Raw genomic sequence first — 26,488 nt, forward strand, 5'->3', positions numbered from 1 at the left:
TAGTGTGATATGTGCCTGGGTGTTATGGTATCATCTAGGAGGAATGCCTGCTCCAACTAAGGAAGTAGAGTTTTCCTGAGGAGGAAGGAACAAACAATTATTTAGCAAATATAGCTTTACAGCAACTAAACTTTGCTCTCTTGAATTATTTTCTTGGTTCCACCGAAAAGAGGTAATTTTAATATGGGTTGAGACGTGCTACTTCTCAAAGTTTATGAAACATGGGGACTCTGAGGACAAGTACCAGTGGTCTACATCTTATTTCAGGCCTTGACAATGCTCAGAAGCCCATTCATATTCAAAGCTTAACTTCTTATCTTCTGAACATCCATCAGGGCACACACAGTGCCTTTTGACCTAGTCAATTCCCAGTCACCCAGTTACCAGTGAAATAGGTCTGGTTTCCAGTACCAAATATTTGAAGTTGCCATCTTCTGAGATAAAAGTAGAGTTCTATCACATGTAATCCTGTCTCAAAGAACCTCCTTTGTTAGGGTGTGTGCATGTGTGTCTGTGTGTGTGTGTCTGTGTGAAGTAACATAATCTGAGACTGGGACTGTTTTTAAGTCTGTATTACTGATATATTTGTACAATGACCCTGATGCGTCTGCAAGAGCAACACTTGCTAATTTCGTACTTCCACTGTTCTGGAGGTGCCTGGGGTCCATACAGTAGGGAGTAATTATCACATCACGTCAAGGGATGAAGAACAATGACCATTTTAAATGACAATTCCCATTTCAGGGGGAAACATTAAATGGCTTTTATCTCTTATGGCAACTGAGGTCAATATAAATTTGCACTGTTTTTTCTCCAGAGCACTCATTGACATCTAACATAATATTCATTTTACTTATTTATTTAATGTATTTAATGTCTCCACCACTAGAATATAAGCTCTCTAAGCGTAAGAATTTTTATTTGTTTTGCCTACTGTTATATGGCCTGAGACTTAAATAGTACATAATATATGACAGTTGATCAACAAACATTTATAGGCTGACTAACTGAATGAATGTCACTAAACCAGCAGAGACTCAACATCTGATTCCATCTCCAGGTGGATTCTGGTAGGATGGAAAATTTGTACCAATGAATGGCTGCACAATTGTGGCAGAGAAGGCAACTAGGTCACTCTATTTTTTTCTCTTTAATTAAATGTACTCTTTTTTGAAGGATAAAAAAATGGGGGCTGTTAATATTAATTTCAGCAGCTACCAAGGGACATCAACTCATAAGTTCTGGAAAAGGGGCTGTAAGTCTTCTTGTTAGAGGACATTCAAACAATCAATAGAAGAAGAAGGTACTTGAGAATTAAGGGATGTGCTGGCAAAGGCTCCTAGAAGGAGATAATACCTAAACTCCCACAGGAAGTTTGAGCAGGCATTAGTGAGGCAAATGGGGTGGGGCGTGGAGAAGAGCATTCGTAGGAAAGAGGAGGTGAGAAAAAGAGAATCCTATGTGTTTGGGAAATTTGAAGTCATACCATGTGGGTGGAACACAGACGCAAGGAAAGAATGATAAGGGATAAACTGGAGCTTAAGTGAGAGGTAGGAAGAACATGTAAGGCCTTGGAGGCCGAGCCAAGAAGGTTGGATTTTACCTAAAAGTCAATGTGGAGTACTGAGTACCACAGTCATGCTTTAGGGTAAGAAAGATCACACTGGCTACAGTGTGGATAATGCACTGAAGGGGGCTAAAGACTGGGACATAACCACCAGTTTGGAGGCTGCTGTAATCCTGGTGAGAGACGATAGTGGCCTGAAGTAGGTAGTGTGTCTGGGGAAAAATAGGTGGATTTGAAAGGGATTAAAGAGGTGGCATTGACTCAGTGGCTGCTTAGGTGTGAACAGTAAGAGCTGCTTTCTGGCTAAATAGATGGTAATCCCAAGATGAGAATACCAGAGAAGGATAATACTAGAATGCTCTAGAGATACACAGTGCATGATTTTTCTCTATCCCTGACTTTTTCAAATAAACCCTGAACATTGGGTAAATCCCTTAACTCAGTTTCTTCATCTGTATAAGGTTTTTAATAACAGCTACCACATAGGTTTATAGCAAGAAGCAGGACTTGCACAGATATAATCAAATGAGCTGGGACTAAATTCTGGCCCCAGAATAGCAATGATTTTAAATCCAAGTTACTTAACTACTATCATCTTCAGTTGTCCCATCTTCCCAATGAGGATAAAAAAGCTAAATGGTTATTTGTTGTAGAGCTCAAATAAAATAATGGAGGCCTCAATAGTATATCTCAAATACTTAGGAGCTATTATTAGTATAATCATCACATGTATGTTAAAAGTAAATGGCATATTATAAACTATTCTGTTCATTTAGTGGGCCAGTTTCTAAAGAAGTGAAGGATATGGCTTGGTATACTTGGGAAAGGGCAACGAGCAAAATTTTAACAGTGAACTCAAGAGGCAGAATAATGAACAGGAAACAATTGGTTCGAACCGAGATTTTTCAGCTAACGCATGGCAGGAAACACTGGGTCAGGAACTCTGCAGTTGGCTGACAGTTCATTTGTGTTTACGGTCAAGGCGAAGTCTCTGGAGGGCTCTATGTGGCAAGGCAAGTGGGTAACAGCACTTGTTAAAACTTAGTGCACTTCCACTCAGGCCCAATAAAACAGGAGATTCAAAGTTGCTGGGAGCTGAAAGGTCTATTGTACTGACCACCCTCATCCAAAGCAGAAGGTGGAAATGTTTCACTGAATTTTTCTTTTGGAATTTCTACGAAGGATTCTGGTCTGCCCAAAGAAACTTCATCCCAAGGACAGAACCGAACGGAGAGGGACACAATAGAAATAAAAACACTACAAAATGTTCCACGTTCTCATTCTAACCAGACTGTGGGCCCAGTGCGTGCAAGGGGGAGCTTGTGATGAGAATCGCAGATTTTCCAGCACAGAGTATGTTTTTGGCTGCAACTACGTCGGCTGTGGCAACTTACCAGACAGCCAGGAAATTCTGTGATGGTTTGGGGCCCTGGTAATTCTTTGGTGGCTTATAAATGTTCAGAAGGCTCAACTTTCTCTTGAGGTTTTTAAACTATGCAGTTTTGACATGCTTCATAGGAAACTGCCTAAGTATGGTTATTTAATCTCCTTTCGTAGACTTTTTAAGAACTCACAACCATATTTCTACCATTAAAAAAACAGCCCCACGTATTCACAGTGAAGCTGTTTCTGTGAATGAGGTTTCAGCAATGCTGGTGGGCAACCTTTTTCTGAGGTGACATGATCAAATTGTGTGTGTGTGCGGGTGTGTGTGTGCGCATGCACGCGTGCATTTAAAACGTCGTCTCCACATCCTGTATTCATTATTACAGTAGACATTTTATAGCTCAAGCAAGATTGGGAAACACCAATTTGTTCTCAAGGTTATTATCAACAGATGTTTTATTATTTTGATCACAGAAGACAAGTCAGTTAGAAGACCTGCTGTATGTGGGGCAACGAACATAAAATAATCTGAAAGAATGTTTCCACCATATGGCTGAGTCTCCATGTGACTATAAATTGTGCATTATGGATTTGAACTGGGTTAATACTCAATTTCTCTTCTCAGAATTCCAAGAATGATACACAGCCTTCTAAGACTAATTCATTAATTCAAGAACGCTGAGATTTGAAAGGTAACTGATTTCACAGTCAGTGCTGCCTTCACTTAATGTCATTACCCTTCCTTCCCCACTGAGCACAAACGCAGACACTATGTTCAAGTTGAGAAACATCACTTTGGAAACCAGAGGCAAGAATCCTCACATCAGCTGTTCAAATGCCAAGCTTTCCAAAGGGAAAATCACCATGCCATGTGAAACAACAGCACAGGCAGCCTGGATCATGGGTGGAGAGACGCTGAAATTATAGAGCAAGAGGTTCTTTGGGAAACTTTAGCACTGAACCCATCTCAGTTCAGATTTCTGCCGTATCCCCTTTTGAGCTGTGCAACCTTGGACACATCAAGCTATCACTCAGTGCCTCAGTTTGCAAGACAGTATGATGATAATTACTTCATAGAGTTGCTGCAAGTAAGATTACATAAAGTAACACAAATAAATTGAATCACATAGTTCAGATTTCCAGAATATTTTTCTATATATTTGAAAAAGAAATCCCCTGCTTATTCAGAAGAATAGCCACATCTGAGTGATGCATAGGTGGTCCAAGCAAAGCAGTGTACTGAGTTTCAATTACATCCTCAAGTGTTGGCACAGGAGTCGGTCCATTCACCTAAGGGCATCCTCGTAGGCACTGCCAAAATGATAGACTGCTCTGAAAAGCATGTGTTGCAATTTCGGTTGGAACAGCCCAGGCTGAAAACAGCCTGTCCCTAAAGTAACATGTTTGCAGAGAAGGTGGTTAAATAACACTGACATGAGTTAAATTTTGAAGCAGTAATAAACAGCCCTCACAAAATACTTTGCCACTTGTATATTTTATCGTTGAACGCAGACACAGAGAAACATACCACGAACTAAGAAACACTCACTGTAATAAGCAGTCAGTGCAAAGGCCTGGGTTTTCATTTTACCACAGGAAAGTATGAAAAGCACTTTTCTTTTTTTCAGGCTTATGTCATAGATAGTCGTATAAAACAAGAAGATGACAAGCCTGGTCAACACTCCACAGTAGTAAATAGATCTCCCTGAAGTAATGACTCTCATTCACCTGTCTGTCTCCATTACTGCCTCTTAAGCTCTCTGAGGGCAGAGACTATCTCACCTCTCACTTATTCACAGCTCTAATACACCTGTCACAGAAGAGGTGCTCAATTAATGCTTGTTGAGTGAACAAAGCATGAATTCCAGGCATCACAATCGATGCATATCTGTAGAAAGAAAGAAAATTTTAGGAAGGAAGGTAATAATCAGGAGCATTGGCAGAGGAAGAAGACTGTGTAGGAAATAATTAAAGAAATAGGGGAGTAGTGGTGATTCTGCAGAAGAAAGAGTCCAGGGACGAAGTAGATGTTGATTTCTTTTTTGTTAAAATTCAAGGCCTCTCACACGAAGAGAACTAGACCAGTAATAATAATAATAACTAGCTCTTATATAGTACGTATTAGGGCCAGGCACTGTTTTAAGTACCTCATTTTATATTTATGAACACATTTAGTCTTCACAACAACCCTATGAGAGAGGTATCATTACCATCCCTATTTTACAGATGAGTATACTGAGGTACAGACAGGCTCAGTGATTTGGTCCCATTCACAAAGTTGGTAAGTGGTAAAGCCACAGTTTGATCTTAGGCTAAACGGCCGTAAAGCCCACATTTGAAATACTTTGTTATGTTGTTAAAATAGTTTGGAAGAAATTACTAAAAGAGAATTCAAATCAATATAAGAAATATTAAACAGTGATGTTCAAACTTTAGAGGGTTAAAGGGTTTTTTTTCCCACTTACTGGCAGTGGAAGATAAAAACTTGGTATTCGGAAGTGCTTCTCATCAGTCTAAACATTTATGATAGTTGCTTTAAGAAAAGCAAGTTTAAGTGATTTGGGGTGGTTTAAAATCCAAATTGACATGAGAGAAACTTTTCTTCTGATCTCTTAGTTTCAGAAATTAATGACCACATTTTGATATTTTTAGTCTGTTCTACCTGAATAGGCCAATTATTTGGATTTGTTTGCTGTTAAAACAAAACCCAAACAGCAAGAGATGGAGACAAAAGAGCAAGGTTGGAAGTTAAAGATGTGATTTAGACCAGCCTTTGCTCTGTATTGAGTGACCTTGGGAAACCTATGGCAACATTTTCTGAGCCTTCGCATCCTCATTTGCAAAATGAGGAGCGGCAAGTTTTCTTTTCCTAATTCACAGGGTAGTTTGAAGGATGAAAAGACACATCTGAAAAAAACATTGGGAATAATGAAGTAATCTTAAAGTATGAGATGTATCAGAATGTGCATATCAATTGAATGAAATAATAATACTGTATGCATAGTAGAACTACCAACCTCACCAATTTTAGCTTCGTAAAACCGGGATATATTTTCAAGAGGAAAGTTTTAAAAGCACAATTGGAACGCTGCTTGAATTGGATTTCTTGAAGCAGAAGAGTGCTAAATTTGCAAGAGGTGGTATCATTTTTGTTGCTGTTTTTCCCAAGTTAGGGTAGCATTACTGAGCTTTGAGTAAAAGTTTAAGTAAATCGGGGGAGATGGGTGTGGCTTATTTCTCAAACATTAAGAAATAATCCTACAGAGAAATAAAGGCATCTCCATCCACCTAGGACTGTCTTTGTCTTTTGCTAGAAGCTGCTTTCAGCCTTCCGATGCTAGCCTAAGCCATTTTGCCATTCGGCTTAGTGTTTCCTTTCGATAGATGTATAAACCTTAAAGGTAATCTGAATATATCACGGCTGGTCTGAGAATATTTTACTCCAAAAAGTCTTCCATATTTTTCATGCTTACTAACGGCGCCTCATAGTGACTGAAGACCAACCAACCAGCTCTGCTGTATACTAGCTTTGTGACCATGGACACATGCCTTAACTTCGTTGACCTACAGTGTGCTTCTCTGTAAAAGAGAGGCCCTACAACTTATGTAATAGACTAATTGCTAAGATTTGAGATAACCAAAGAAGAGTACGTAACATACAAAGCTAAAATTTCAATAAATGATGTTGATACACTTAGTGTGGCACCAGCATTAGTAAGAGCATGAACATCGGCTCTGGCTTAAAAGAAGATCCTATCTGTCTGTCTATCTATCTGTCTATCTGTCTATCCATCCATCCATCTACAAACACATGTAAATACAAATACGTGAAAGAAATGTATATATCACAAAATGTACATAAAATTTATACATGTATGTGCATGTGTATATATATATATATATATGTATGTGTATACACACACAATCAGGATGAGAATCAAATCTCTACATCTTGTCAAAAGACTTAAATATTCTTCTAGTGATTCTGTTAGTGATATACTTTGTTATTCTAGTGATTAAAAACAGCCAGATGTAAAATGCCAAATTAAAAGGATTTTAGCTTCTAAGGGCCTCAAAATTTATATAAAAGGTAGACAGGATATGAACACAGGGGACGATGAGAAAGCCCTGAGGTGATGAAAAGGATGGATAAGCTAACTCTGACTGGGGAACGTGACAACACTTTTCAGAGGAGGTAACACATAAGCTGGGTTTTGAGTAAGAGCTTCTCAGGCAAAACTAGTAAGGGTGTGAAGAGCAATAATAGGAATAGAACCTAGTTGGTGATCCTGAATTAAATGCAAGGTGACATTCTTCTCAATGACTAAATGTGCTTTGTTTAATTTATGCTGAGTCTATACAGACCAAACATTTTCAAACTATAAAACTAGGTAATACATCTTAGAGGTTCTGGTGTCTATGAAAATTTTCATATTATGTACATCTTGTTTCTCCAAAGGATAGATGATTTGAAAGTATAAAAATGCATCAAGCTAAGTAGATAAAATATAAGCTTTTAAATCAACTAGTTCTAGTCATTTCTCAAATGCTTGAAATAACTTTCAGTTTTCCTACTATGTATCTCTATTTTGAGATACTAGTGCTTTTTTTCTTCTCCCTGTATTTTTCCTTTTCCTTTCTCCCCATTAAAGCAGTTATTCATTGTAGGGGGAGGTAAGAGGGAGTTGAAATCAGAAGCAGCCTGCAAAGATCTCCCTGCTTTTGTTTCCAAAAACCTAAGCCCTTTGAAGAAATTAAAGGGTTTTTGGAGGAAGTAAAAGGGGGGAGAGGAGTCCTCTGCAGAGGGAATTAGCATGAGGCTTCCCCAATGGGGAGGGGGGCAGGGTGGGGACAGATTCACTGAACTGGAATAAGAAGGGAGAAAGAATAATTTTCAAAGATAAATGATTTTGAGGCATGTCTAAGAAGATGGGGCCCTAAACAGTTTGCTAAAGAGTCTCATGACCCATTTATATAATTTAGGATTTGTTTAGTTGCAAGTAACAAGACTCACAATTTAAACCAGCTAACACAATAAAGGAGATTAACAAAAATTCAGAAGGAGTGCTTCAGAGATGGTTTGCTTCATGGTCTCAAGATGTCACCAAGACTGTTTTCTACCCCGTTTACCTACTCTGCCATCTAAAATGGTACTTCATTCTAAAGCTGGAATCCTCTTCTGGTCATAAAATGGCTCCAAGCTACTACCTGAGCTATAGGCTCCATCACTTCATGACCGTGGAGAAGAGTGGGTTTCTGTCTCAGAATTCTAAGCAAGAGTCACAGAATTCACTGTGATTGTACTGGATTAGGTTGCATAGTCACCACTGATGGAGGCTAAGGGCCTCTATCAGTGCTCATTGGCTTAAATCAATAAGGACCTACCCCTTGAGTTCAGAGTCACTTTAGCTTCCATCACAGTACATGGGTTGTGTGGGAGAAGGCAGACATCTGAACTAAAATCCGGGCACAGTTAGCAAAAGGGAAGGGGTGAAAAGAATGAAATGGGTAGATAACTGACAAATGTCTACTATACTGGAAAGGTGTAGCAGAAACTGACAGACTGAAAGGGACAACTCAGACAGGAACTATGGGTGTTGCAGCAGTCACCTCTGAGGAAACATGGCCAAACAATGTGTAGGTTGTCTTGTCACTGTATAAGGCCATAGAACTATGGGATAATTCCGGAAGGGGTTGAAGTGTTTGAGAAAAAAAGCACTAAGAGTGACTCAGTTTATATTTGCTACTAGCCTGATAGTTGACCTACAGAAAAATAGAGCTAGATCACTCAGAGTTTGTTCAGTTGCAAGTAATAAAATCCCCAGCTTTTCGGCTCTCAAGATCTAGCGTTTAGTGACTCAGGTGTGATTGCTGGGCCCCCGTCCTGTACTGCCTCTTGGGTCTTTGCTTTCCAGTAGTCTCAGGATCTAGTACCTCCATCAGGATTCTGAAGTCTCAGGGCATCCCTGAGTTAGAGCTTTCCTTGCCAAACCTCCTTCACTATCCACACCTCGTTGATACAAGTCAGGAAAATAGATCTACTCTGATTAGAAAACTCAATTGGGAACAATGGAGCTTTGCCATTTCCGTGCAAGTCTTTCCATTGTAGATTTCATCTTAAAGCTGTTAGTTTTAGAAGTACCATTATACTAGCATCAGATGTGCTTGTAATAATCAAGAGCCATGTTGAAAAAAGATAGGGGTGATAGTATAACAAGTGGCTTGCAGAAGAAAATATACTGGTCAGTTTAGATGATGTGTGGGCACTAAGGCTCACACTAAGGAACTGGAGAGAGCACTTGTTAATACTCTAGTGACAGTGTGTGGGGTTAAAGAAGGGCGATAAATCAGTTGGGAGGTATAAAGAAAATGGAGAAGGCTGGAGACAGCAGCTGAATTTCAGCTAAATGCATTTTGTGCCAATTCATCTATATCAGGCCTTTGAGGTATGTTTACCAGGTGATCTTCAATCCTGAGACTTTGATGCTTACATCTAAAGAAAAGTTAGATTAATGACCCACCCAAATGTCTGTAAATCATATTTCTAACAGTCAATTTTTTTCTGAAATCTGAGGCCAATGGTTAACACTGCAAACATGTACAAAAACTTGCTAGTTTCCAAACCAGAAAAGTTTCTAGACGGTAGAGACCTAAGTTCATAGACCTGTCACTAGGCATTCTGTTTACTTGCCACTTTTTAAAAATTGTTCTTTAATTCTGGGAGTTGAAACACAGTAATGGGTTACATTAAAGGGGATGGTATGTGTAAGCTTTGGGGTATTAAGGTTTATTGCAACCTGCCAAAAACATTCTCTGCCGGAGAGCTTTGCTTTATGAACTTACCTCAGCGGTAAGAGGCCCAATTAGAATTTAGAGAAGATACATCTAGGCAAGGTGGCATTTATTTTGAGGACAGGCTATGGCAGCATGAGCCTAGGGCAGGACCTATTCAACAACTTCCACACAGTGATAACTAAAATACAACACCAAGGTACATTTGTATAAGTCCACTTGTTGGCAAGTTATGGATGATGGATTTGAACTAGTCTGGCTAAGAAGAATTTAAGGGAAGGGCTCATCTAGCCACTGGAAACAGAGTGGCTGTCTGGTTGGGTCTTTAGGACAGATATAACGTAGAAACTGGATGCTGCCAGTTCTTTCTCTCTCTTTCTCTCCCTCTTTGTTATCTTCTGTCTCTGGCTCTCTCAGCAGGAAGCCTCATTTTCTTAGATGAGCTTACTCCACGAGGCAGGAAATTCATAAGGCAGCCACTCTTACACCTCACATCTCACAGCTATACTGCCCAGGTGGAATGCAGCACCTCTCATCCCCCAAACTCCAGGGTGAAAAATCCTGAGGAGCACTCTTATTGGCTCAGTTTGGCTCAGGCATCAGTCTGTAAACTGTACATCAAATCCCTAAGAAAAGTTTTAAAAGTCAAGATTTCTCATGTTCCACACTCCTGAGGCTCTGATTTATGTGGTCTAGGGCACGGCTCAGGTATCTCTATTAAGTTTTTACTAGCTTGCCTGGTAATTCCAATAAGTAGCACTAGACCAATCAACTGTATGACCATGGGTACTGTAACTGGCAGGTGGTCCCGGAATGATGTGGTTGGAACGGGGCAAGGAGCAGTTCCCCCAAAGGAGGATGTTCTTCTTGCAAGTTGTACTGTGCAAACAAAAAGAAGAGTGGCTCACTATATCTCTACAAAATATTTTAAGGAGGTATTAGAGCATCTGAAGCAAATATCATAGCCTGAAGCTATTGAAAACAAAAGAAAACACTGTGACTGCTTGTCTAGCTGGGAACTAAATTTTTGTGAGCTAACAAAGAAGGGAAGCTAGAGCTACGAATAGTGTGGGGTTATTCTAGAGGAAGCTATGGCTGCAAACTCAGGGCAGACTCCTTTTATATACTTAACATGCTTAAAAAACACATTGATAATTGGGCACACATACATTTTGGAGATTACTTAAGAAGCTTATCATTTACCATAAATACAGTCTCTCTCTCTCTCTCTCTCTCTCTCACACACACACACACACACACACACACGTCCACACGAAAGAAAAGCATACATTTGCCACTTGACTTAGCCCTAGAATCATAGCCTGAAGTTATACCAACAGTGACATCTTTAAAAATAATGAGGCTTAGATAAAGGTGTGAGTATTCACTTTATAAAAACTAATAATACTGAGAATCTATGCCGTTCTATGAACTATTTTAGGCATTTTACATGTTATTTCTATTTTTCACAGCAATGCTGTAATAAAATAGATATCAGTGTCGCATTCATCATGAAGAAAACTGAGGCTTCACAGGCTGTCCCTTGTTCAAGGTCACATAGAAAGTGTCTGATTCTGGATTCAAAATAAGGTCTGAGTTCAAACACTGTGCTGCTTTTTACTGCTTATGTGAATCTACTTTTGTTCTACAAATCTTGCAATACCTTCCACAAAGCCAATAAAACTTTGATCAAAATTCATACATATTAAATGTTTTTATATCTACATACACACTTAGGTTTGGATGGTATCTATGTCCTTAAATAGACATATGTGTGCATATATTTCAAACACACTAAAATATACACTGATAATTGGAAATACATACAATTTAAGAAAATTATCTAGCATTAAAAATTATTTGACTAAAGTAGAATAAGACTGTGCTATAGCTGACTATATGAAACCCCCTCAAATATCTTCAGGACTCTGGCTTGTTGTTCCTGTTACTACTAATTTGAAATAGCTAAAGAGACCCAGAAAAAACCCAGACATTTAGAAACCCTAAAGCCTCTACATTACTTGAAGCAATAGACCCTTAATTCCATTTGAATTTAGGAATTTTCATCTTCATGAAAACTCAATAGTGTGAGATAAATAAATTTGGCCTAAGTGATTCAGACAGCCAATGAATTTCTAACTAATTTGCTACCTGGATGAGTCTGGAAAGTCCATCAGTAGACAACTTTAATGGGTCACTTCTTACCTGCGGTTCACAAATACTGTTTAAAAAATTCCCACGTTACCCACCTTATACCCCAAACTCGGTTCACCTGCAGGAATTTGCAGGGTGCAATAAATCAGTCACTTTTCTCTACCCTATAAATCTGTTTATCACGGGTCAAATAATAAGTAACAAAAGTCAATGATTTATATTTGGGAAGATGGCTCAGCTCTTTGATTTTTTTTTTAAATTGCAAAAGAATATCCCTGACTTGTCAGACAGAACATTCGTATAGTGTCACATGGTCATAAATTGTGCAGCTGTCAGGAAAGCACTGCAAATGTTCTTTTTTTTTTAGAGGCTGGGGGTAGGGGTTGGCAGATGGTCAGATAGTCACTTCAACATCTCTGCTAAATTGTAGACATGCATGCTGGTCAGGGTTATGAAGGCATGATGAATCTATTATCCATGCTGGGTCAACTAGCTTCTCTTGATACAAATCATGTTAGGGGTACGTAACCTATTAACTTCATATATGGATAATGGATAAGTCACTCAGAGGCATGAACTTTATACTCAGCTACCTTTATTAATGTCACAAGAGCTGAGGGTGTCAGAAAGGCTTGAAATATCACAGGTGTCCATCGCTGAGAGGCCCAGATTGTGTTAATGAATTTCTTGGATTACTGTCTAGGCATCTTTGAGTTCCTTGCTCTCTCTAGCATTTTCCCATCCTACAAAACATCAGAATCTGTTCTTCTAACATTCTTAACATATTTTGAATCATCTCCTCTTTCATCACCATTGACAGAATTTAGCCATTAATTATATGTCTTAAATGGCATACCTGCATCATCTCCTGAATCCCATGAAATGTACACCCAATATTGCAGCTAAAGTGATCTTTTGAAACCACAAGTATGATTATGTCACTTTTTCTGCTTAAAATTCTCCAAAGGCTCTCTACTGCCTTCAAGATAAAATTTAAAATTTAAGTTTAAATGTTATCCAAGGCACCTATATTCCAAGTCCTCTCCATCTCTCCAGCCTGGTCTCTCTCTCTCCGAGTCCTACTTCATACCTTGAAATGCAGTCAGTCATCTTGAACTACTTGCAGTTCCTTCAGCATGTTACTCTTCCATGGACCCTTGAACATTTGCACTTGGCATTTCCTGAGAGGCCCTCTTCTTCTACTCCCTTCTCCATGGCTAGCTTCCTCTCACCTTTCTTAACCCAAGCTCAGGTATAATGCCTCAGGGGCGTACTCCATTCTGGGCCAGGTAGCCACAGCATTCTTTTCTTCTTTATGGTTTCTGCCTAGTTACTTCCCTGTGTCCTCCCCCAGGTGGTGACATTTTATGAAACAAGGACTGTGCCCAATGCCCTTGTTCAGAAAGTGTTCAACACCTAAATGTACAGAAGACATGTGTGGGATTCACCATGTGTGGCAAGTGGTCAATGCATTGACCAGTGATGCTCTAGGAGAGGAGTCATCAGCTTGTCCTCAAATTGTCCAGTGGCTTTCCCTTTTCTTTTTATATCATCATAGTAATATAAAGAACACTAGAATAAAATTCCTTCCATCAGAGAACTCACAGATCAGTGGAAAGACATTTTATTCATCACTTAGTGTGAGAAATTCTCTCCTTGTGTTAATTTATGAAGGGGCACCTTTCCTAAGAGGGGAAGTCAAGAAAAGTTTCTTGGAGAAAAAACACTTGAGCTTAATTTGGTGCAGTTTAACTTAGTGGCAATGAGCTTAGGTTTTCATGTCTGTTGGGTATGGGGCTGAATCCTACTTCCATTTTTACTAACATTGTGACTTTTGACAAGTGAGTTAATTTCTGAGTTTAATTTAAACTCATTTAACTTATGAGTGTCCTAATGTGTTAAATGAAGTTAGCAATATCCACCTCACAGGGATGTTACTAAAGGGGGTTAGTTTATTACTAAATTAAATGTTATGGAGATGGAATGTAGAAAACGTGTAAGCTGCAAACACATATAGCAAAGACCATAACTTCATCATTGGATGTCTGACATCTAACCAAGTAACTGGGGAAGAAAAAAGGAAAAAAAAAGGGAAAGCTGGTATGAAAGGAGTTCTTGTTAGATTAACGTAAATTGTTCACTGACACTGGGAAGCTAGGTTTTAAGCTCCACATTGATCCTGATAAATAACACTTGTGAGAACTACCACATTAGCATATAACGGAAATGTTAAGAATAATTATGACGCATGCTATTCTAAACCTTTATCTTAACGCATGGAATACTCACAAGAGTCCTGGGAGGTGATTACAAATACCTTAGCCTCATTTTCAGATGTAGAAACTGAGGCACAGAAAGGTTAAGTATTCAACTCACAGTAACTTGACCAGCAAGTGATAGAGACAGGAGTCAAACATAGGCCATGTGTCTCTACTTCACTGTACTTAGAGGCAGAGCACAGGCATAATCCAATCATCCACCAAATAGTCACCGAATGCATACTACATTCCAGATACTGTTCTAGGCAAATTGGATATAGAGTTGACTATATATTTATATATAGTATACATTTGGGGGGGCATAGATGTTAACAAAGTAAACAATAATAAGTACTATAAATTTCAGATATTAGTAAGTATAATTATAAAAGAATAAAGCTATGGAAAGGAAAAAAGTGTGATAGGGAAGCTGGCACTACTTTAAATGGGGTACAAAGGAAACATTTTTTCTGAGAAGGAGACATTTGAGTTGACATTTAAACGATGAAATGAGCAAACCTTATAAAGAGCTGACAGGAGACTTTCCCAGGCATATAGAGTACCATATATAAAGGCCTCGAGTTGAGAAAAGCTTGGCATTTGAGGACTGATGAGAAAGTCAGTATGGCTGAAGTGAAATGTTCTAGATGTTGATGGTTAGGGCATAATATTGGAGACAGAAGCAGAGGTCAGATTGTATAAAGCCTTGTAGGTGATGATAATGAGTGTAATTATCACCTCTCGGAGGGTTTTAGGAATGAAAGGGGTAGGATCTGGTTTATATTTTGAAAAAGGTTACTCTGGCTACTTTGTGGAGAAGAATGAGCAAAAGTAGAGGTTATTGCAGTGGTTCAGGCATGGGATGATATTGACTTGGACCAGGATTCAGCAGAGCAGGTGGTAAGATGCAACTGATTTTGAAATATATTTTTACGGTAGCACCAGTAGGACTTGTTCTGGATACGGAGGGAAAAGAGTAATTATACAAGACTCTTAGATATTATTATTGTTTTGGGGGGCCTGAATTACAAGGAAAATAATAGAGCCAATTAGTTAAGATGATGAATATTAGGGTAGAAGCAGTTTTGGCCCTAAGGATAGTGAGTGCAGGGAAATCATGAATTCCGTTAGGAATATATCAAGTTTAGAAGATCTTCTTAATGTTCAGGAGAGATGCCAGCTGGACAGCTAGCTGTACACATTTGGAATGTGAGAAAGAGGTCATGACTTCAGATTTGGGAATCTGAAGTTGATAGTTGGTATTTAAAGCCATGGGTCTGGATGAAGTCACCAAGGGAATGAGGAGAGATTACGAAGAGGTCTGTGCACTGGGTTTCTGGAGTGTTCCAACAATTAGAGGAAGAGCTGGTGAGGAGACTGAGAAAGGGCACTGAAGACATGGTAAATAAACAGGAGAGTGTTTTGTTCTGGAAGCTAAGAAATTAACATCTTTGAGGAAGGAGGCAATGACAGCTGCATCAAATGCTACTGAGAAGTCAGTTAGGACTGAGAACTGATGCTTGTATTTAGCAAGATGGAACCTGCTGTGACTTTGACAGGGACTGTTTTAGGACTACTGTGAGGATGAAAACATGAAATAGGTTAAAATAAGAAAAGGAGGTACTAAAGTGGAGTTGATGCAAATAGACAATTTCCCTAGATTTCTGGTTAAGCAAAATAGAGTAATGAGGCAATAATGGGGGTGGGGAACACTGGGTCAAGGGACATACTTTTTCTTTAAGATAAGAGATATTACATCATGTCTAAATTAAATTTATCTGGGAAAAAGCAAGAGAGAAACTGATATTGCAGGAGAGAGAGGAGAAAACTCCAGAAGCAAAGTCCTTAAATGGATAAGAGGTTATGAAGACCAGGTCACAGGTGAAGAGCTGGCCTTGGAAAGCAGCAGGGAAAATTCTTTCATTGTAACGGGGAGAGCATACTAGTGGACCTGGTGGTAGGAAAGTAAGGCGGTTTTCATTTGATTGCTTGGATTTTCTCAAGGCCATATGAAGAGAGATCAATAGTTAAGAGTGAGGATGAGGGAGGGAGTGTTTGAGATTTGAGGGAAGCAAATGAGATATGAGACTTTTGTCCCAGAGAAAGAGAAAGTGATTCTTCTAAAGAAATGTATAAGAATTGCTTGGGTGTTTTGAGCGTTCATTTGAAACCAATGGCTATAAATTTAAAGTGAGATGACTAGGTGCTTCTCTCGCTATGTTCAGTTACACAGGTGCTGGCATGGAGTAAGTAGGAAGGTGTAGGTCTAACCAGGGTAGATTAACAAGGGCTGAGAGTTTGCTGGATGAACACAAAAAAAGAGAGAGGAAAAAAAAATGTTGAGCGTGCGAGAAGGAGAATTACAGTGATGGGACCAGGAAACATATGCTATAGGGGAGGAGGAAGGGGAGGGCATAAAGAAGGGTGAAAACAGGAGGTAAATGGTGAAATCAATAATTCGAGGTCCCAATGGGGGTGAAGAATTTTTGGAGTGGGGGCAGTAGAATAAATGTTAAGGGCAGAGAGGAGGTGGTGTTCTGAGAAGATGATGCTTGACACAGAGGTCCTGGAGGGGGTACAGCTAATGGGCACCACAAGGTTCAGAGTGTGGTCAGGAACCCTAGGGCAGGAAGTAAAGGCAGTGAGACGGCAAGCTGTCTCATGAAGCAAGTAAGCATCAGAACACATACTGGAACCCACAATTGTCTGACTCCTAGAGAATGTTCTACCTCACACCTATGTTAGCTTCTAACTATTTCTGACCTGTAAAGCCAGGGTAACTAAATGGCGTTTTAGTTCAGAGACAGAGAGGTTGGCCCCATAAGAATGAGATCTGTGTAGTTGAACAAGGTCTTACATTTGGAAGGCTCCTGCTGTTGCCATCTTTTAATTCTTACTAGTTTTTAAACAAGGTCCTCACGTTTTCATTTTGCACTGCATCCCACAAGTTATGTAGCTAATTCCAGAGAGAAGATTAGTAATTTAGAATGAGAAATGTCTTCTCTTTTCTCATTGAAGCTAATTTTCCACAAACCTCACTTTTCTCCATTTAACCTGCCTTTAAAATTTTATCAAAGTTCATAATGGAAGTTTTAAAGAACCCATCTGTCAAACTCTTAACTTTTAATGTAAATTTCCTTTTAAAGCCACTCACAATAAAATTTACGCTGGAAGTGAGAAATTCCCTGACTCAGGAAAGTGAATTATCAGTAAACTGAAAAGGAAAAATACATGTAAATGTAGATCTAGAGTCTGACTTCATGCTTGAATGATAGCTTAGGAAAAATACTTACATTTTTATTTTTTAATGTATGTGTATTACATGTTTATTATGGAAAGTGTAGGAAATAAATATAAACAAAAAGAAGTAACTAAAAACTACCCAAAAATCCTTAAGAAGAGTTAAACACTTCTAACATTTTGGTGTATATTCTTCCAGGCTTTATGTAAATAGTTGTGAATGTGTATTATTCATATATAGCTTTATTTGTGTTTATTGGATTATATTTAAATGTCATTTTTAAACTTGATTTTTAATTTAATAATAGAGTCTGGTTGGACCGCCTATCCTTGTAATTAAATATTTTTCTAAAATACTATTAATATAACTCAATTTTCTGTTATGTGGACATATAATAATGTATTATTAAATACTTGGCTTTTTCAGTCTTCACTATTATAAACAATACCAATGTGAACATTCTTTGTAGACTTGTGTATTTCTATAACTCTTGGGTCAAAAAGTGTCCATTTTAAAGCTTTTGATCCATGTTTCTAAACTGCTCTTTCATGGCTACTCCAATTCCAGGCCCACTCAATGGCAGTGAACATTAACATTTCTTTTAAATGTTTTGTCAGTGGGGTTGACAAAAACTGTTTAGTACCATTGTTTTCTTTGTTTAATAATAAGGTTGAGCAGGTTTTTGGATGTTACTGGCCTTTTCTTTTTTGATGAATGTCCTGTTAATACCTTTCAGTCATTTTTTTTTTCTAGGCGGTCTTTGGCCTTTCTTTTGTTCTTCTGTAAAATATCTTTATATATTAGGGTTATGGTACACAGAATTTCCCTAATTTGTCAAACCCATGCCAAGGTCTTAACAACACACTGGCAGAGCTCTGCAGGGTTGCTATGTTTTTCTCTGTGGGGGAGGTTTTAAAATCCATCACTTGTTTTTTTAAACTAAAAAATGCATGGTAATGGTAGTTATGAAGATAGTATTAATATCACATAAATGATAATATTTTATAATATATCTTAAAATGTACAGAAAAACATGTATAATGAAAACAACAGGAAAAGAGTATCATACAAGCTCACTGAATATTTGTCTTTCCTATTCATTTCTCCAAATCCTGGCAATGTAGTTTACATACTGAACATTCTGGTGATTCGGTCTGCTTGTCTCCATGCCCTCCACTGCAAGCATTTCATTAATATTCTCATTGTGAGTGCTGTTAGAAATTTCCAGGGTATAAGACACAATCGCACATTTTCACAAGACAACCCATTAGGATGCAGAATGTGGAATGCAAGATTAGGGTTTTGGATTATTGGGTTTTTTACTTACCCTCTCCAGTGTAATTTCTTCAAACTCATATTCAATTTCTGTTCCATTGACCTGTAAATAGGAAAAAAAAAAATAGAGAGACATATTAAATACATTTTGAGGAGGAGAGAGCTGCATTTTAAATAACATTAGGGGGTTAAATTTCATCCTGGCTATGAATAAACCGCACTTTATTGACGTTTGTGATTGTATGTTTTCATCCAAATGAAATATAATCCAAGCTATTCTAAAATGTGAGTGAGACTCTAGAAAAAAATTGCTTATTGCATCCCTTAGAATTTTGTGATGTTTGGGGGAGAGGAAACAATACAAAATGTGCACTCTGAGTTTACAAAGAATAAACCAACTAGGGGCAATGTTACAGTTACAAGGGGAAAAAATTACCTAATATCTTTAAAATTTTCCATGAATAGACACTAAAATATGACCTTAAGAAATCAGTGGCAAGGGCAGCACAACCATATGACATTTCTGGCTGTTAAACAGCATTAAGAATGACCATGTCAGATAAGAAATGCCTTTTCTTTATTGGTTCAAGCTCAGGTAATTTATCCCCACTATCCTCTTGTTATATTTGTTGGGAAGCCCTGGACCATGTAACCATGCCTTCAGTAGCAATGAGAAAAGAACAAACCAGGACATGTTTGAAATTCCTAGTGAGAAAGCATTTTCACCATCCAACCAACCCTTAAATTTATTTAAACTTACAGAGAGAAACATTTTAAATATAGCCAGGCAACATATAACATATGCCTTAGATTTCAACAGACATGAATACAGAATATATGAAGAGCTACTTTAAAATAATCTAACAAATATTCAATTCCCACTTTTATCTATCAGAGCCCTTCTCAGCCAGACAAAACCTCTGAGCAAGAAAATTCTTGAATAGGCGGTTACTTTTTTCTTATATATGTCTTGGCAAAATCATTCACATTTAGAAATCAGCCAGAAAAATCTAATTTTCAACCAAAAAGCCATAATTTTTGTAATGTTCTACCTTCAGTTTACTGTCCCTTCCTTAGAAGAATTTAAATATAGTTCTTACATACTGAGAGCTCTATAGAAGGCAAGGATCAGATAGCCCCATTACCTAATAGAGGCTGGCAAAAAAGAAACGATGAAGGGGAAAAAAAGTGAATGAATGAATGACTGAACTAAGTAATTAAATTATTTATCTGATTTATAAACACAGACGCTTGTGGGTTCTCTTCCATAAGGAATTTGTATATGGTATCATTAATTGAAGGCATAACACTATCATCAGCAAATAATAAAGAATGACAATAGACTTTACTTATGTGTGTCCACCAGCCACTTAGAGCATGTTTTTGATTTTCTAATTACATGAGCTAATTGGGGAATCACATTTTACTGTGTTACTATATTATCAAACAGCCCTAAACCAAATTTGATTTTCTGGGCTTCAGCAACTTAATGACTCAGAGAAGAGAACTTGATGATGTTAGAACTAAGCTTTAGCAACTTTATAGACATATTTTTGTTCTTCACACGTAAAAGTACAAAAGGAAACTCAAAACTCCCTGTATATGTGTGTTTCCATATTAATCCTTTTTATTCACAACTTTTTTTAGTTGACAGAGAGAAGGCAGAGGGGGAAGGCTGAGTCAATGTGATGTGTTTTAATTCTCGCAGTGTGGCTCCATGGAGCTCTTCTTTGCTTCAGTGCTTCTCTAGAGTGGAGCCCTTCACGTTATTAAAGTGTTGCAAACTGCAGAGAAAAAGACAACTTCAAAGAGAAGAAAACAAACCTCAGATAATAAATATCAGAGGTGAAAATTCTGTTAGGAAGTGCTTAAAAGACAAGAATATTTTAGTGACACACATTGCATAGCTGGGGACTACCAAAATCTTTGCTGAACATTTGTATGATCATATATGTTGACTTTTAGATCCTAGAAGCATTATTTATACGCAACCTAATCTGTATTCAGAAGTTCCCCAGTCAGCTAGGTGAACCATTGATGGCTTACATTTACTCCATGGGTCTTTAGTTTTCAACCCAAGAAAATTATGTCATTTGCCTAATTCAGTAGTATCCAGGATCTCTTTGTAAGAGGGGAAGATGACATCCAGGTTAGGATGTAACCTTACCTTTAAAAGAAAATATTCCATGACTACAACAGGATTTAGTGAAATTATAAAGAAGTGAAAGGATTTTAGCATAGGTGAAGTAATATTTCAACCTTTAATTGAGGAGCATTTAAACCATGGAATAATAAGAGCCAGAGTGGGAATTTAGGAAAGACATTTAAGAGGTTTTAGTGTTTATTGTTTCGTCACTAGGAGAGCATGATCTGTGTTCTGCCTAAGGACCTCTAAGACAAGAAATCCTACAAGGTCCCTTGGCAAAGACCTTGGGGAAAAGAATGAAATAGAAAGAACTAAGAATACCTCCATTCTAAACAGAGGTATATAAGAGTACGCTGTGACATTTGTGAAAATTTAGTTAACTTTTCAGAGGAGTACACCAATTCAACAGTCTTTAAATATTTTTTGTTCACATTTGCTTAGAAGAATGGTTGCTTACTGAGTGGTAAGGAGACAAAAGGCATGAACAGTAATTCCCTCCTAGCCATAATTTCGTGTATTCTTATTCAGAAACACCAAGAAAAACTGTTGTGAATGGCTCCCATCATCTGCTGGGGGGGGCGTGGTTTACAGTCTATTGTTTGAACTTGTCTCAGTGGCCTCACTCTACTCCCAATTAGTTTGACAATATATGCCTTTTAATTCACAAAGGATTCTCTTCCTGAAAAATACTGCCAATTATATATATATATATATATATATATATATATATATTTTTTTTTTTTTTTTTTTTTTTTTCTTGAGCAGTAACACTTCCTGTGATATTTAAGTACCCTGGCAATGTTTTATGGTCCTGATAGTTTGGAGCCTGTACAGCGGCATGGTGAGGGCTCTCATTATTTCAGATCTGGCTCTGACCATCACTGACAGTCTCCCCTCCACCTGGAAAAGTGAGAGGATTGGCAGTATTTTAGACATGGAGGGTCACTAAAGTAGATGGGATTTCCCAGTTTTGAAATATGTTTTTCTTCAGATACTTGATTTTTCTGAACCTAATGGTTATGTAGTGACAGCTGGTAGGTTTCCATGGTGGCTAGAAAATCAAATTGATGCCACACATTGTCCTGCACAGTTCTGGGCACGTAGCCTTCCTGGCCTCGTACGGAAGTTAAGACAAGAGCATAACTTACTCAAATTCAAACTTGGTATTTAAGGTTCTAATTTCATAAACTTTGAATATTTTTCATATATTTTTCTCTCTCTGACAGTGTTTAGGTTAATTTCCCTGATTTTCTTTTTTTTCCCTTCAGTGCTAGAGTACCACCTGCCTGGGTGATAATATAATTTGATTTGAGACCTACTTTTATGTCCTGAAAAGAGGTTTTTCATGAATAACACATGTGAACTAGTCCATGTTTTAATGCTCTTTAACTGGAATCTTAAGTAATGATTTCTTTTGTTCTTTTCCACATTTGTAATTTCATTAAAACTAACAGCATACTAAAATGTAAGATGATTTTTATACATTCCCATATCACAGATGAAAACAAATGCTAAAACATGAATATCAAAGTGTTGGCTTCTTAGGACTAAACACAATTCCACCCAATGAACAAGTATTGAGCATGCATAGTGTGCCAAGTGATGTGACAGGTAGTGAGAAAATAAAGATTTTACGACATTATCCCTATTCTCAAGAAACATACAGTCCTTAAAGAGGTACCAAACACAAACATATTAAAACCTCACAGAAGTGTGATATCCAATACACAAAATATACAAGTGGACTCGAGCCACAGCCCCACTGTTGCCACATGCAAGATCTGTACAGATCTATTTACTATTTGTTGTATATATATATTCGATTCCTTAGTAGTATAGAATATGACAGATAATGTACTAATTCTGCCCTTTATTATAAGTGATTATGATATAGTAAATAAGACTTATCTCTGAATCTTATGGCTTTAGCATATAAAGCAGAGTGATGAACGTGAACAATATTTAAAGATATCTGCGACAAGTGTCTTAAAATAAAAAATGGGGGAGGACCTTCAAGACGGCAGAGGAGTAAAACGTGGAGATCACCTTCCTCCCCACAAATACATCAAAAATACAACTACGTGTGGAACAACTCCTACAGAACACCTACCGAACGCTTGCAGAAGACCTCAGACTTCCCAAAAGGCTAGAAAAGTCCCCATGTACATGGGTAGGGCAAAAGAAAAAAGAAAAAACAGAGACAAAAGAATAGGGATGGGACCTGCACCTCTGGGAGGGAGCTGTGAAGGAGGAAAAGTGTCCACAGACTAGGAAGCCCCTTCACTGGAGGAGACAGGGTGTTGGTGCAGGGGAAGCTTCAGAGCCACGGAGGAGAGTGCAGCAACAGGGGTGCAGAGGGCAAAGCAGTGAGATTCCTGCACAGAGGATCGGTGCCGATCAACACTCAACAGCCTGAGAGGCTTGTCTGCTCACCCACTGGGGTGGGCGGGGGCTGGGAGCTGAGGCTCCAGGTTTGGAGGTGAGACCCCAGGGAGAGGACTGGGGTTGGCTGTGTGAACACAGCCTGAAGGGCGCTAGTGCACCACAGCTAGCCGGTAGGGAGTCCAGGAAAAAGTCTGGACCTGCCTAAGAGGCAAGAGACCATTGTTTCGGGCTGTGCGAGGAGAGGGGATGCCTTCCCTGTCTGCCCACAGAAGAAAGAGCACTGCTTAAATGAGCTCCAGAAGTAGGCATGAGCTGAGTCTATCAGCTTGAACCCCAGAGATGGGCATGAAATGCTAACGCTGCTGCTGCAGCCACCAAGAACCCTGTGTGCAAGCACAGGTCACTATCTAAATCCCAAAGGGGGCCTGTGCAGCCCGCCATTGCCAGGGTCCCGTGATCAAGGGACAACTTCCCCGGGAGAACACACCGGACACCTCAGCCTGTTGCAACCTCACACCAGCCTCTGCCGCCGCAGGCTTACCCTGCATTCCAATTATAACTACCATACCCCTCCCTCCCCCCGGCCTGAATGAGCAAGAGCCCCCTAATCAGCTGCTGCTTTAACACTGTCCTGTCTGCACGTGAACAGATGCCTGAGGGTGACCTACACGAAGAGGCGGGGCCAAAACCAAAGCTGAACCCCGGGAGCTATGTGAACAAAGAAGAGAAAGGGAAATTTCTCCCAGCAGCCTCAGGAACAGAGGACTAAATCCCCACAATCAACTTGATGTACCCTGCATCTGTGGAATACCTGAACAGACAACAAATCAACCCAAAATTGAGGCGGTGGACCTTGGGAGCAACTGCAGATTTGGGGTTTGCTGTCTGTGACTGATTGTTTCTGATTTTTATGTTTATCTTAGTATAGTTTTTAGCACTTGTTATCATAGGTGGATTTCTTTATTGGTTTAGTTGCTCTCTTTTTTTTCTTATTACTTTAAAATAATTTTTATTTTACTAATTAAGAAAAAAATTTTATGTTCATTATTTATTTATTTATTTATCAGGTTTTTTTTTTTTTCCTCTTTTTCTCCATTTTCTTCTGAGCTGTGGGGCTGACAGGGTCTTGGTGCTCTGGCTGGGTGTCAGGCCTGTGCCTCTGAGGTGGGAAAGCTGAGTTCAGGACATTGGAACACCGGAGACCTCCCAGCCCCACATAATATCAATGAGGGAGAGCTCTCCCAGAGATCTCTGTCTCAGCGCTAAGACCCAGCTCCACCCAATGGCCAGAAAGCTCCAGTGCTGGACACATCACGCCAAACAACTAGCAAGACAGGAACACAACCCCACACATTAGCAGAGAGGCTGCCTAAAATCATGAGTTCCGAGACACCCCAAAACACACCACCAGACTCAGCCCTGCCCACCAGAAAGGCAAGAACACAGAACACAGGCACCAGTCCTCTCCATCAGGAAGCCTACAAAAGCCACTGAACCAACCTTACCCACTGTAGGCAGACACCCAAAACAACAGGAACTACGAACCTGCAGCCTGTGAAAAGGAGACCCCAAACACAGTAAGTTAAGCAAAAGGAGAAGACAGAGAAATATGCAGCAGATGAAGGAGCAAGGTAAAAACCCACCAAACCAAACAAATGAAGAGGAAATAGGCAGTCTACCTGAAAAAGAATTCAGAATAATGATAGTAAAGATGATGTAAAATCTTGGAAACAGAAGGGAGAAAATACAAGAAACGTTGAACAGGGACCTAGAAGAACTAACGAGCAAACAAAAAATGAACAACACAATAAATGAAATTAAAAATTCTCTAGAAGGAATCAGTAGCAGAATAACTGAGGCAGAAGAATGGATAGGTGACCTGGAAGAAAAAATAGTGGAAATAACTACTGCAGAGCAGAATAAAGAAAAAAGAATGAAAAGAATTGAGGACAGTCTCAGAGACTTCCGTGACAACATTAAATGCACCAACTTCAGAATTATAGGGGGCCCAGAAGAAGAAGAGAAAAAGAAAGGGTCTGAGACAATATCTGAAGAGATTATAGTTGAAAACTTCCCTAACATGGGAAAGGAAATAGTCAATCAAGTCCAGGAAGTGCAGAGAGTCCCATACAGGATAAATCCAAGGAGAAAAATGCCAAGACACATATTAATCAAATTATCAAAAATTAAATACAAAGAAAAAATATTAAAAGCAGCACGGGAGAAACAACAAATAACATACAAGGGAATCCCCATAAGGTTAACAGCCAATCTTTCAGGAGAAGCTCTGCAGGCCAGAAGGGAGTGGCAGGACATATTTAAAGTGATGAAACGGGAAAGCCTACAACCAAGATTACTCTACCCAGCAAGGATCTCATTCAGATTTGATGGAGAAATTAAAACCTTTACAGACAAGCAAAAGTTAGAAGAATTCAGCACCACCAAATCAGCCTAACAACAAATGCTAAAGGAACTTCTCTAGGCAGGAAACACAAGAGAAGGAAAAGACCTACAAAAACAAACCCAAAACAATTAAGAAAATGGTAATAGGAGCATACATATCGATAATTACCTTAAATGTGAATGGATTAAATGCTCCCACCAAAAGACATAGACTGGCTGAATGGATACAAAAACAAGACCCATACATATGCTATCTACAAGAGACCCAGTTCAGACCTGCGAACACATACAGACTGAAAGTGAGAGGATGGAAAAAGGTATTCCATACAAATGGAAATGAAAAGAAAGCTGGAGTAGCAATTCTCATATCAGATAAAATAGACTTTAAAATAAAGACTATTACAAGAGACAAAGAAGGACACTACATAATGATCAAGGGATCAATCCAAGAAGAAGATATAAAAATGGTAAATATTTATGCACCCAACAAAGGAGCACCTCAATGCATAAGGCAAATGCTAACAGACATAAAAGGGGAAATTGACAGTAACACAAGAATAGTAGGGGACTTTAACACCCCACTTTCACCAATGGACAGAGCAGCCAAAATGAAAATAAATAAGGAAACAAAAGCTTTAAATGATACATTCAACAAGATGGACTTAACTGATATTTATAGGACATTCCATCGAAAAAAACAGAATACACTTTCTTCTCAAGTGCTCATGGAACATTCTCCACGATAGATCATATCTTGGGTCACAAATCAAGGCTTGGTAAATTTAAGAAAATTGTAATTGTATCAAGTATCTTTTCTGACCACAACACTACGAGACTAGATATCAATTAGAGGAAAAAGACTGTAAAAAACACAAACACAT

The 26,488-nt window shown here is 38.7% G+C and overlaps 1 protein-coding gene and 1 long non-coding RNA gene across 25 annotated transcripts in view; one reads left to right on the forward strand and one right to left on the reverse strand.

Moving 5' to 3' along the window:
* The window catches only part of DLG2 (discs large MAGUK scaffold protein 2), a 2,044,900-nt gene that overhangs the window by 663,324 nt on the left and 1,355,088 nt on the right, over nucleotides 1–26,488 (reverse strand). For all 24 annotated transcript variants that reach the window (XM_049713435.1, XM_049713436.1, XM_033431831.2 and 21 more), the window contains one exon: nucleotides 18,726–18,776. In XM_049713435.1, coding sequence (XP_049569392.1) covers nucleotides 18,726–18,776 — 51 coding nt within the window. The remainder of the gene's footprint in view (nucleotides 1–18,725; nucleotides 18,777–26,488) is intronic.
* The window catches only part of LOC125965184 (uncharacterized), a 1,042,439-nt gene that overhangs the window by 426,038 nt on the left and 589,913 nt on the right, over nucleotides 1–26,488 (forward strand). The gene's annotated exons all lie outside the window — the stretch shown is intronic.

Source organism: Orcinus orca, chromosome 8 (genome assembly GCF_937001465.1).
Source record: "Orcinus orca chromosome 8, mOrcOrc1.1, whole genome shotgun sequence".
NCBI lineage: Eukaryota > Metazoa > Chordata > Mammalia > Artiodactyla > Delphinidae > Orcinus > Orcinus orca.